Here is a 13,643-nt window from a genome sequence, read left to right as displayed (position 1 = left end):
ACAAGGGTCAGGATTTCACAAACAGCTGCAGCACAGACAGGACCCGGCCAGAATTCTATTCCCACTCTGCCTGAAAACGCCAAAGATCCACTATCCATGCCTGCACTGAGACTGCAAAGAGCCAAATCTCTCCTGCATAACTCTCCACAGATGTGTCTTCCCAGCCCCCACAGAATTATCCCATCTCTCAGGAAGTTTTTACCAGCGCAAAAAGTGCTGCAAACCGAATCTGGGATACAACACAGCACAAAACAATAGGGCTATTTGGCTTTTTAAACAAGCCAAGGCAGATGTGGCTGGTCGGGGAGAAGATGCTGGGATCAAGAATGGAGCGTGTATCTTTTTTCTTGTACCATGTTATCCTGTCACAAGGACAGAGCTATATGGAGCAGCTTAAGAGAGACTAGACCTGAATTTGGTTTTATGATGGATGGTTCCCTTCATACTCAAAATAGCAGAAAGCACCTTACAGACCAAGTCAGATGCTGGGAGTCCAGTGGCTATGTGGGCAAAGCCTGCGCCCATTGTGCACTCAGTGTTAGCCCAGCCACACAGCCTGGGATATTAGAAACTACTCAGACACTGAGGCTGTCAGACAGACATTGACATATAGTGGGTGTCTCACAGATATACACACAATACTCCAGGTTTACCTCCAGTCTGCCAGCGGCTGGGTCCCTGCCATGGTCTCTGGTATGACAGTTGCATGCTGCACTGAGGTGTGGGTGGCTACTCCAGTCAATTGCTGCCAGGCTGGAGGGAGCAGGATCTGCTGGGTCCCGCTAGGCCAGGCCTGCTGTTGAACAGAAGAGAAGATGGTGGTTAAAAAGAATCACCATTCATTGCTTTAGTGTCAGCCCATCCTGGGGGGGAGGGAGGTTTTAATGCCTTCAGGAAACTACAGTAAAATAGTTTTCAGTACAGAGCACACAAAGAAGTAGAGAAATCCCTGCTAATGTATTCCAAGGCAGCAGCTGGGTCACAGTTAGGGATAGGAAAATGAGAACTGGCCCGAATCTCAATCCAAACTTCAACTAGAACCAGAATTTTTTATTTCTGTTTTTCAGATCAGTTTGGCTCAGAGGTCCCATCACACTCACTCCCTCTCCCCCATCGGGCCTTCTGCCTTTGCAGAAATGCATCTTGGGGTCTCAGCAGGCCTGGCATATTTTCCTGGACTGGTTGCTGTCTTCAAAGCTCATTAGTTCCAGGGCTTCCTAAGGGTTGGTCAATAAAACCTGGGTCACCTCTGAGCTAGGGACACCCTAGGCTACTAAACCTGAAACCAAACAGCTGGCTAAAGGCCAACAGAGAGTGTGCCAAATCCAAAATATTTTCTTCCTTGCCACCCCAAACAGAACTGAACAGAATATAGAGACTCAAGAGGATCAGGAAAGGGAAAGGATGGGCTAGGAGGATTGGTGGGAGAAGCAAGAGGGATTTAAGGGTTAAAGAGGGAGTTGTGTATTGGGAGTCTTGCAATAGAGAAGGAGAGAGAAAGAAAAGGGATAGTTGGAGGGAAGGAACTGAGAGTCAGGGGAGTGGGAGGATGGGATCAGAGAAGAATGAAGGAAGGATCTAGTTGAACTGGAGAGAGGGAATGTGAAGAATGTGATGTGGAACAGGTCAGGTAGAAAAATGGATACTTCATGAGATTCAGATAGGCGTATCCACATAAAATTTACTTCACTAGTTCCAGTTAGTTCACATGGAAAAATGTGAGATTTAAAAACTAAATTCAAACATATATTACCAGAGACAAAAAAGAGTCAGTTCCCTATCCCCAATCCTAACACATGTATGATGACTAAGGGCCAGATTGTGCTCTCCTTACTGACATGGGTAGTACTTTATTCTCCAAACTATCTCATTGACGTCAATTGGACTTTCCATGGAGGAAAGTGCTATTCAGCCCGAGTAAAAGTATCAAAATCTGACCCTGAATTCACTTCAGCTAAAGGAGCTTTAGTATGTGCAAGTCACTCAGGTGTAAAGCAGCTGGTTACTTTACACAAATACACAAACAACAACAATTTCTGGTGCATGAAAGACGTGAGTATCATGTTTTCACACTGATTGCAAAACAGTGGATTCTAAGCACTAATGCCCATTTTCACTGACTTGCTCAGACAGTAAAGGAGCGTTGGGGGATTTGAGAATGAGAAATATGCTAGGAGCCTGTCTGTGCTGGAATACAAAGCACAAGAGTCGCCACCTTGCTGGAAAATTGCTCGGGAGCACAGTTCTGCCAGCCAGCAGGCTTTGGTGCTCCAATCTGGACAGACCGTGTCAGCCTGGAGCTGGGGTGGGGGGCAATTTCCAGTTCAAGCAGACATCCCCACGCTAGCTCTAATCAAGCTAGTGCATTAAAACTAGAAAGGCAGCCATGGTGGCCTGAGTACTGGGACAGGCTAGCTACTCCAAGTATGATCGCGTCTGGAAGCCTAGGCACGTAATCTGGGTGGTGAGCCCCTCCCACTGCCAGGGCCACACTGCTAGCTCGATTAGAGCTAGTGCAGGTTTGTCTGCTTGAGCTGGAAATTACAGCTCCAGCGTGGATACACCTAGTTATTTCTTTCCCAGAAAAGTGCTAGCCAGAAGTGTGCATAAACTACGCCCACCAGCAGAGTTCAAGCAAGTTTCTTTAAAGTGGTTGGACTACGCTTTGTAATTGTGTTGAGTTACAAAACACACACAAACATGTTGCAACTGTAATTGTGTTTGAAAATGGCTTCAAACATAGTCGCAAGCTCTAGAGTTGACAGGGCCAAATAGTTTATCTTTGGCAAAAGACCATTTCACGTCAGCTCTTGATTAATCCATGGAAAGAGATAACAGGAAGAGATGTTGTTAGTAATAGCAACTTACATTGATGTAGCACCTTTCAAACAATACACAAGGATTAGCTCATTCACCAGTGGGGTGAAACACAGAAACGGTTTAACAGCACATAGCAACATTTCCCAACAATTCAGGATAGGAAGCGAAGGAGAATACTGTATCCACGTGAAACTGCAAAGAGAATCCGAGGGAGCCAAACTGCAAGTTGCTCAGGGGTGTATTCAGCCATCCCTATTCATGCATATTTGTATTTTACTCCACAAGCAGTTCCACTGAAACCAGTGGGAATATTTGTGGGGTAAAGTATTATTCAGTGCGAGTTACTAAGTTAATATTTGCCCAGAGCAAATGCATTAACAAACCTTTTCTTTAAAAAGTTCTCTAAAATCTTTAAGGCCTGGAAGTGGTCAAGATCTTGGTTTTAACTCATCTGAAAGGTGACACCTCCAGAATCAGTGTCCCTCCAACATTAGTTCAACAGTAACTCAGAGGGGAAAGTACCATCTAATAGATCACCAACATCAATTTTCTTCAGCACCTGGGACTCCCATCCACACTGAGTATATCTACACTGCAATTAAACACTGCAGCTGGCCTGTATCAGCTGACTTGGGCTTGCGGGGCTCAGGCTGCGGGGCTGTAAAGTTGCAGTGTAGACGTTCAGGCTCGTGCTGGAGTCTGGGCTCTGGGCCCCTCCCTCCTCGTGGGCTCCTGGAGCTCGGGCTGGGGCCTGAGCCCAAATATCTACATAGCAATTTTACAGTCCCCAAGTTAGCTGGCACAGAGCAGCTGCAGGTGTTTAACTGCAGTGTAGACGTATCCACAGTGGCCCAGTCCAACCCTGCTTAGCTTGTGAGATCTCAATGAGATCACCGCACACAATAGATTTTTTGTGTAATTGCCTCCCTGTTGCAAATTTATTTCTAATTTCAATTTTTATTGATAATCACTGAATTCCTATGGTTGATGAACAGAGGTGACAGTGGTATCTGCTTGGTATTCATGAAGGGCTGCTTTCTATAAGCAGAGGAAATTGGCCATTATCACCAGTGCTAGTCATTAACATACAAAAGTGGATTTATAGCGCAAAAAAGGAATATCATTTATTTGTTAAAACCTAATAGTTTCTGCTTGTGCCCCCTTTACTGTTCATCCTTCCTTCCTAAAGCTGCACACATGAGTCACAAACACTTTTACGGAGAACAGCCTTAGCCAATGGTGCACAGTATGCCAGAGCCTTGGAGCCTTGTCAGTCCTATTCTTTAATCACCTACCCCTACATGAATGAGGCTTTCAGTCCATTATGAGCCTGCCCTGTCCAAACAACCCTATATTTTCAAATCAAGACCTAATGAGCACCACGTGAGAACAAATGGCAGATGAAGTGATAGGGGCAAGGGTTTGAGAACAGACAAAATCACTTCGTACCTCCTTGAATAACCTTTACAAAACATTACGTGAATTTAGCATTGGACTGACCTCCCTGGGGAGTGAACTCCTCCAGTTAGCCACACAACAGGTACTGTATAGCACAGGCAGTGCCACTGCAAGCTTCCCCCACCTTGACCCTCCAACGTTCCTCCAGCCGGACCTGGAGCCATCACCCCTAGGGATGTCTTTGGAACCTTCCTTACTCAACTTCTTTGTTGAGGCCTCTAAAGGCTGGCAGCTGATGTCTACTGGGATGGTGGTTTCTGCAACATGAACATTTGACTGCTGGGAACTGGACTGAGACCGTTATCCCATTTCACATAGATCATTCAACAGCTCCCAGTAGGAACAAACTTTCAGCGATTACTTACTTGGGCTGAATTCAAAACAGGGACAGGGATAAAAATGTTCCCCTGCTCATTATCAATTAGCTAAGCCATCCAGTACCCAAGGAGACAATTTCCATAGCGGGAGGCTGGAGGTCTTCCACGTGGGGCATTTACTGGGCAGCTGATTGTGCTGTTTTCTTCTGTGCTGCCTCCTTCTGTCTCAGTTTCTGATCAGTACTTCAGAGGAGAATCTAAAGGTGAGCTGCAAGTGAACCAATCCCTGCCATTTTTCCTAGCTCAGATTCCTCCTCTTAATCAGACATGTTTTTGACTGGGATTTTTAAAGGAGCCTTAGGGTAGTTAGATGCCCAAATCCCACAGAAATTCTCTTCCATTCTATACTATTAGACTATCCTATTCTAATTCTCTGTTGGGCTCCTTTGAAAACCCAGCCTTAGTGGCCAAAGCTGTGTAGGAGCTAGTATTTAAAGCATAATGGGTTAGATTCTGCCCTCAAATATGTATGCAGATCTCCCACCAATTTCAATGGGGGAGTTGCACGGGTGCGTCTGAAGGCAGAATCAGGCCGAGTGGCTCGTGCGCTTGCCCCTAGCACAGAGGCCGGCAACCTTTCAGAAGTGGTGTGCCGAGTCTTCATTTATTCACTCTGATTTAAGGTTTCGCGTGCCAGTAATACATTTTAACGTTTTTAGAAGGTCTCTTTCTATAAGTCTATAATATATAACTAAACTATTGTTGTATGTAACGTAAAGAAGGTTTTAAAAATGTTTAAGAAGCTTCATTTAAAATTAAATTAAAATGCAGAGCCCCCCGGACCGGTGGCCAGGACCCAGGCAGTGTGAGTGCCACTGAAAATCAGCTTGCGTGCCACCTTCAGCACGCGTGCCATAGGTTGCCTACCCCTGGCCTAGCCACAGCATCCCACGTCACTGCTTTGGGAATGGCTGCAGTGTGACAGACACTGCTTAACACCAAAATCCATTCCACGTGCACAGCAGACAGGAGTATTTCAGTCTAGCAAACAAGTCTGTGAATTACATTTGTCCTCTCCATACCCTCCTTGGTATTTTCTAAACTGGTACCCTTTAGTGCCAGAGCTAGACGCTCTCCCTGCAAGCTCAGCAATCACAGCCCTGTGTACACATCAGTCCAGGCACACCATTACAGATATTTCCCAGGGTCATCTTGCTCTGATGACTCAATTTAGGAATCGTATAATCTTTTACAACCTGGTCATAGTCAGATGCCACCAACGTGACAGCAGGGCAGCTTAATCTCTCGAGTGCTGGCATATACAGCGTGCGTGCTCAGAGACTGAGCCATGGAATTCAAGGGCATCAGCTACATCCCTCTCTAGGGTCATATCGGTGCCACTGTGCTGGGTCCACATTGTGTAGCCACACAGCAGTGAGGGGGGCTACACTATAAATAGAGTCTCTGCTTGAAGGTATTTCACCCTGTTCCTTCCTAAGCCAGATTCAGAGATTGATTAACACAAAAACACTAAACCTCTCCCCATCCTGTAGCCCCTCCAGCCCCCATCTCCCCTCCCCCCCCCCCAAACCACAACAAAAACACGCTTTCCAGCCCAGCTCCAAATGTTGATTGTCTTGGAATTTTCTGCCTTGCTGAGTCAGATGAAAGGGCTGCTATGGTGGGCTGCAGAACCAGGGCTGGAAAGGGTACTCAGTCACAGGGCCCCAGAGAGCTGTTCACAACACTGTGCTATGACAAAGGACTAGCCCTGGCAGGCAGGTGGATGAGGGAGTGGGGATATTTTTGTTTTTACAGCTTTGGTTTAAAAAAGGTAACTGGACTGTTGCTGCTCCCCTGCAAGAGATTACCGGAGTTTACATGCTAAAGCCACTTCCTCCCTGTTTGGGGAGGTAGCCTGGATTTGTTCAGATCTCCGCCTCTTTTAGTGCATGAATCTAGATTCAGTGTCAGGGCCCAGGCACAAACTCTCTACGTATCAGGTAAGGACCATGGAATCATTTCATCGGCAGGAAAAGATTGCTTGGGCTGGTCCATTGGGACAGTGCTGCCATGTCCACTGCTTCGAGTAAGATTGCCCGGGTGTAACAGAGCACACTTTGGCCCCTGGTGTCTTGATCCTAGGTCCAGATGGGGAAAGTGGGAGTGAGCCCTATCAGCTGCATCAGAACAGGTTTCAGAGTAGCAGCCGTGTTAGTCTGTATCCGCAAAAAGAACAGGAGTACTTGTGGCACCTTAGAGACGAACAAATTTATTAGAGCATAAGCTTTCGTGGACTACAGCCCACTTCTTCGGATGCATATAGAGTGGAATAAATATTGAGGAGATATATTATATATATATTGAGGAGCTGCATCAGAGAGTACCAGGAATGGAGGTGGCCTATTTACTTGGAAGGGGCTGGTGGCAGTCAAGCAGGGTTTCCTGCTTAGGAGTGCTGTTGGGAAGGAGTGAAAGTGAGAAAATGCAGGAATGCAGAACGCTCCTGAGGGAAAAGGGAAGGAAGGGACAAGCACTGGATCAGGCTTTTCAATGCATGACAACATCAGTTTCAGGCTGGACAAAAACACATGGTGCCCTTCCCCTTTAAGATGTGAAGTTGCCGAACTATTAAAGACTGGAATCAGAGCCTCCTTTCACCTGTCTCTCTGCTGCAGGTGATACTTGCTCATGTGGGTGAAAATGGACCCGGTAAGGTCGGGTGTAAGGGTTATTTTCACCAACCACTTTGCAGTCAGTGGTTTGCTCTAATTTTTCATTTCTGCAAGAACCAGCTTACAGAGACGATATACAAAATACACCCCTATCCATCACCACCGTGACGGCAGAGCTTATCCAAGGGCCTCAGGGTGAGGGACTTGCAGTCATTTGCAGGGCCCTGTTTCCTGGATTTGAAAGTATATAGAAATAAGTGGTGAAGGGTCCAATTTGGCTCTCAGACACTACCAGTGCCGGGGTATATTGAAGAGGGGATGAGCACCAATGGCTGCTCCCAGACGTATGCATTGTCCACACTCACAGCAGCATGTAGAATATAGGCAATACATGTGTAGCTACATGCTGCAGTGAAAGCAGGCTGCATTCTCACTTGTCACAGCAGCGTGTAGCTCCCTGCAGCTGTGAAAGGCTCTGGCAGGGGGGAGGCAGCAAGAAAAAGATCTGGCAGTTCCCCACTACCACAAAAGGTTCTAGCAGGGAGAGGCATTTGTGCAACCATAATTGCATGTGCTACACGCTGCAGTGAAGGCAGGCTGCGGTCACACTTGTCACTATGGTGTGTAGCTCCCTGCAGCTATGAAAGGCTCTAGCAGGTGGGAGGCAGTGGGGAAAGGGTCTGGAAGTTCCCTGCTGCTGGAGCCTGTCACTGCGTCAAGGAAAGGTTCTTGCAGGCGGCAGGCATTTGTGCAAATGCAATTGCATGCACCTAATTTCAGTTTGCACATCTTCCTGCTCAGAACTTTGAAAATCTGTCCTTTTCGTTTCCACTGCTCTGCTTCTTAGATACCTGCTTTGTACTGAATGGGATACAAGGCCCAACCTTGCCGTGCTGAAGGTTATGACAGTCATCAGCAAAGATGGATTCCATTTTGCGGCAGACTTACGCCAAGAGGCAGCTCTGTAACAAAGACTCTTTTATTGGGAATGGGCGGGGCACATAGCTAGTGAAAAACACACAGGCTTTAGGTTGTGTTTCGTTCTGTCTTCACCAGATAAGCTCAGTTGGCAGCTGGCAAAGGAAAGTAATCACAACAACACTCAATGGCACATGTAACCCAGGGAATCCAATGCTTGGGCATGATTTTAAAGTCTGTTGAGATCTGAATGCAAATGAACATTCTGGCATTAATGAGTGCACAGTAGGCATGTATTTTACCTCTGGACCACCTTTTCCAGGAGGTATTGTGAAGCTCTATGTGCCTTAGAGGGGAGGGACAGCTCAGTGGTTTGAGCATTGGCCTGCTAAACCCAGGGTTGTGAGTTCAATCCTTGAGGGGGCCACTTAGGGATCTGGGGCAAAATTAGTACTTGGTCCTGCTAGTGAAGGCATGGGGCTGGACTTGATGACCTTTCAAGGTCCCTTCCAGTTCTAGAAGATAGGATATCTCCATTTATTTATTTATTACGTTAAGTATATTTGTTCTCCATCAAAGACATTCCTGATACCAATGGAATCAATAAGTCTCAGACCATTTAAAAAAGCAAAGTTGGCCAGATTCACGGAAGCTGGCACAAGGAGGTACAAGTTGCATCTCCCACTAGGATCCCCTCAAGAACTGTGCCAATAGAGGCTGCTGCAGAGATTCACTGATTCAGCTGCCCTGGCCCTCCCTTCTGCCTATTTACCCTTTTCCACTACTCAAGAACAAGGCAACATTCAATAAAACTGAAAGGAAACAAATTTAAAACTAAAATAAGCAAAACATTTTTTAAACAATACACAATTTACCAGGGGAACTCGTTGCCACAAGATGCCATAGGGCCAAGAGCTTAGTAGGATTCAGAAAAGTATTCATGATTAATTCTCACCATCGGCCTCACAACTCCCATTGTCATCTCCCATTGATTTCAATTGGAGTTGCATCAGGCCTTGTGAAGAGGAGGATTGAGAAAGAGAGTGGCACTATTAACTGTTATATTGTTAGAGACTTTCAGAAATTAAAATTGGCCTGCAAGATGAAAGGGAGATTGAGGAAAGACAGATGTTCCATGGAAAGTTGGAGATGCTCACTTGGGTGTCCCACTCTAAAACTGAGCCACAGAGGGACTGGGGAAAAAAACCTTCACGCTTTCCCCCACTCCACGTAGTTAAACTAAATGAAAAAGACTTGCTCTGCATAGGACTATTCAAGTGCCACCTATACTTGCCCAATCCACATTTACCCAGACTAAGGAAATTACCTGTGCGAGGAGACCTGGCTGGATCTGAAGAGGCTGGGCCCCGGGAGCCTGAGTGACAATCGGAACAGCATTCTCCATCCGTACAGAATACCCAGCATGCTTTGAAGGGGAGGCTTGTAACCCTGTTTCATGAACAGAGAGGGACAGAGTTAATCATCATCAGCACCGCCCAGAAGAGGGGCCTGATTCTCAGAGGTGTTCTACTGCCACAACTCTAACTGAAGTCAATGGGAACTGCAGGTGCTCAGCACCTCTGAAAAATCAGGCCCTCGATTCCCACTTATTACATCCAGCCAAATTTATTACATCCCGGCCCAAGGAGATCTATCAGCTTTTGGCAGACATGATACATCCGAGGCTGAAGACAAGACATTTCCAAGGACACCAGGAGAGTACCCCTCTTTAAACCTTGTGAACGCTTTTAGAATGTCTTAAACTTAGCAGAGACATCATAACGTAACCTACATCTGGAGGCAATTCTACAAGAAGGCAGAAGTTAATGGTTTGTTTTCGAATTAAGTCTGTTATTCTCCAGTCTGGCTAGAGATAACCACCATAGATGGCTAGGAAAATACACTCCAGGGTGAGAGTGCTGCCTGCTGATGAAAGTGGGAGATTGGCAATCAAGAATACAGGGTTCTACACGCCACTCTGCATGGACTCACTTTTGTAACTCTAGACTTGACTAGGATTTAAAGGCATATCACCAGAACACATTGGTCAACACATTCCAAAGCTATACTGTCAGTAATGCCCTGTCTCTTTTGGGGGACTCTATGCTTCAACTGGTGTCAAAGTTACACTGCAAGATCCTTGTATAAAAGGGGTTAGAGTATTGCCAAGTATTATTGTTGATAGATCCTGCCCTACCAGGACCAAATCTCAGGTCTTGTCTAGCCTGGGGATTTGCCTCTGATATAGCTATTAGTGTAACTATGCAGGAGCAACCCCTATCATAGACAGGCAAAGCTGCTATGTGCCCCAGTGCAGCTTACCCCTGGTTTCAAGCAGGAGTATTGTCCACTGGGGCAAACAGCAGCTATGCCTGTCCATACTAGTTGCAGTGGTGCAGCTGTACTGATGACTGGCCACTGATGGCCATAATTGGGGCAAATTTCCAGGCTAGACATCTTACTCTCCAGCTCATTAACCTGCTGAGTCACCCTGTGGAAACTGGATCACTGAACAACCTGGGGACTGGTCAGTAAAATATTCCGTTCTTGTCATGTTTGCCAAAACATGGTGGAGGTTCTTCAAATACGCGGATCAGGGCAATGAACAATGAGCATCACAATCGCACCTCTTCCCCCCCCCCCCCGAGTCATCAGCCACAACCCAACTGCTCCAGAGGTTCTCACTTCCTGATTTTCTTCCTTCAGAAAGATTTACTGGAGGAAGTTTTCAAATGAGAACCCAATCAAACAGCAGAAGGGCTGGCTGCGAGGGGGAAGGCCTGTTTCTTACCTTGGAAACCTGGAGGGCATACAATGAGGGCTTGCTGGAAGGGGTCAGGCCGGGCACAGATCTGCGCCGTTCCCGTCTGCAGGGGCATGCTCCGCTGGGCCACTGCGGCCATGGATGCTGCTGAAGGCTGGTAGAGTGCAGATTGGTAGTTTAGTATGGAGACTTCAGGGTTGGCTAAGGAAATAGTGGCACTGGTGGAGGTGGGAGCCAGGTTGGTGGCCTAAAGGAATGATGGGAATTAAACAAACAAACAAAAAATGAGGGAGATGGTATGTTGGAAGAAGCAAATCTAAAAATAAATGAATCTAAATAAAACCAGCAAACAAAAAATAAAGGAGGAGCAAAATAGGAAACTGAGGAGCACAGAGGTAAGGGTGGGTGGGCAAAAGGAGCACACTGAGCATGATCAGTGAGGCCTTCTATCAACTGGGGCTGCTTCCAACCACCCCACATCCCAGTTTGTTGTCCAAGGAGTCTCCAGAATGGAGCACGTCTCCTGAGGATGGGTTTGATTTGGGAGAATAGGGAGGAGACAGGAAGAGAAAGGGGCTCAAAAAGAACTGGTCACATGAAGTTAAGCTGCTCTGTAAATATTTCTTGCACTTCCTGTGGGAAACTTGGCAAGATCAGTTCTGCCCCCAACACAAACCCTTTAGGAGAATTTGGAAATTCCCACTCATCCACCCATCACAACTACACATTTCTTTTGCTGAGAGAACCCAAGGCAGCTCTTCCCTTCCACCCCTTAAAAAACAACAACAACAACAACAACAAAAACAACAGGCGTAGATGATGGAAACACAAGAGATAATTGGAAACCTAACCTAGAGATGGGAGATGAAACAGGAGAAATGGCCCATAGGTCTGTTTTTTGACGTACAGTAAGAACGTTGGAACTTCCTGATACTGGCAGAGCCTCACCCAAATCTTTGCTACTGCTTGACACACAGAGACAGATTCTTCCACCCGTATTCAAGCTAAGCAGTGCTAACAGTCTCATTGGAAGGAACTTTTGGTGGAGGAAGGAACTACTCAGTGTGAGTAAAGGTGACGGAGTCTGGCTCTTCCAGTAGTGGTGATGGTGTTTGGTTATAGTAAATGCTGCCAATTGGTGCTTGGGAGAGGTTAAGCAGCAGGAATTTGGGGAGTTTGTAAGCAGTCTTACTCTCCAGTCTGAGTTCCAAAAGCAAGCAAGCAAGGATACCTGTATTTTTAAACTGACAACCCACCACATTTAACCATGACACACTAATGACCTATCACTGCGTACAATTGTGGTGCCCACTGCTTTATGAATAATGTAAAGAGGCCTTTTCTCACCATACGTGACAAAAAACTGAGCCAGCATGAAATCTAGATTTCTAAGATACATTGGATCACTCTGCAAACCTGGATAGACTCTTTCGGAGCTTCTATTCCTGTGGCACCAGTCCCTCATGCCACAGTTATATTCCTCACCCTTAAATCTTCTTGTTATAACATCAAAACAAGGCGGCTCCTGCACCAAAGAGCTCTACAAAACCCTAAGGATGACAGCCTCACCACGCTTCAGTCTTTTACTGTCCTATCCATGAATATCTCCCCTTCCCTTTAGTTACTATAACACAATTCCAAGGGAAACAATTTAAGCTACTGTTTGTTTAAAATACGCCAACACTGTACATATCAAGATCATGTGATGGTCCCACTCTCGTGCACACACACCCTCTTTTAAAATCTTTAAAAACCCTCCTATGATGATACAGGAGATCAAAGTGTAGGCAGTAGACCTGAATCTACTAACTTCAACTGCAAGCCCTTTGGGGTCAGGACTGTATCTTATTGTGTGTACATACAGTGCCTAGCACAATGGGGTCCCCATCTCAATGAGGGCCTGCAGGCACTACTGTAAAGACAAATAATACACAAGGAGAAATACCACCACCAAATGCTAAGACAAGAAGTCAGAGCACTTCATTTTGCTGCTACTGCAGCAGAGTATTGTGTCTGTGATATGAGGATTTAGCTCAGCAGTAATATTAATAAATCACTCGTGTCGGCCTGATTATCGCTGAACGCAATCCTACTTGTTGCATAAAGGGATACTGCCAGATTTTTTTTTTTCATACCAGCTTTCCAGGGAGACGGGGCGAATCATCTCCAACAAGATAGACTAAGAAGCCAATATTTCACAGTCACACAAGTGCCATGGAATTAATTCTCCTGTATCAAATACCACGCAACTAGACAGGACTCAAGGAGGAGGGTGGCATGTTCTAGTCACAAGGCAGAAAGGAACCATCTTACTGGGTGTGTGCTGAGAGGAGCGCTAGGTCTGCTCTCCATTTTCTAGGGCTCTCTAGCTTTCAGGCCCCAGCTGCTGCCAATTCCCATACCTGGTTGTGGACACTGTTCAGCTGGTTGTTAAAGGTCATGGTCAGGTTGGTCGATGTGCTCGGGGCCACATGGGTGATGAATGGTGTCTTGCTCTGGTTTACCGTGTCATACATATTCACCCGCCGCTTGCAAATCTCCATGTTCTGGAAACAGGACTTGACACTGTTTAGAAAAAGGGATGAGAGGGTGAGAAAGAGAGGAAAAAAACCCCAATGAGCATAGTTAACAGTCAGCTATAGACGCCTAGCTTCAGGTCAGCATTTCTTTGACGGCCGAGACAAGTGATCA

The 13,643-nt window shown here is 46.2% G+C and overlaps 1 protein-coding gene across 9 annotated transcripts in view; it reads right to left on the bottom strand.

Moving 5' to 3' along the window:
* HIPK2 (homeodomain interacting protein kinase 2) overlaps positions 1-13,643 on the bottom strand; it is a 201,101-nt gene that overhangs the window by 38,816 nt on the left and 148,642 nt on the right. For 5 of the 9 annotated variants that reach the window (XM_005296408.5, XM_042851603.2, XM_005296409.5 and 2 more), the window contains 4 exons: positions 13,355-13,517; positions 10,980-11,199; positions 9,516-9,637; positions 654-796 (listed from right to left, as the gene is read on the bottom strand). In XM_005296408.5, coding sequence (XP_005296465.2) covers positions 654-796; positions 9,516-9,637; positions 10,980-11,199; positions 13,355-13,517 — 648 coding nt within the window. The remainder of the gene's footprint in view (positions 1-653; positions 797-9,515; positions 9,638-10,979; positions 11,200-13,354; positions 13,518-13,643) is intronic. The other 4 variants (XM_065565575.1, XM_065565569.1, XM_065565588.1 and 1 more) reach the window with 1 other exon arrangement.

This window comes from Chrysemys picta, chromosome 1, assembly GCF_011386835.1.
Source record: "Chrysemys picta bellii isolate R12L10 chromosome 1, ASM1138683v2, whole genome shotgun sequence".
NCBI classification, from domain to species: Eukaryota; Metazoa; Chordata; order Testudines; family Emydidae; genus Chrysemys; species Chrysemys picta.
This window is presented reverse-complemented; position numbering and strand designations above follow the sequence as displayed.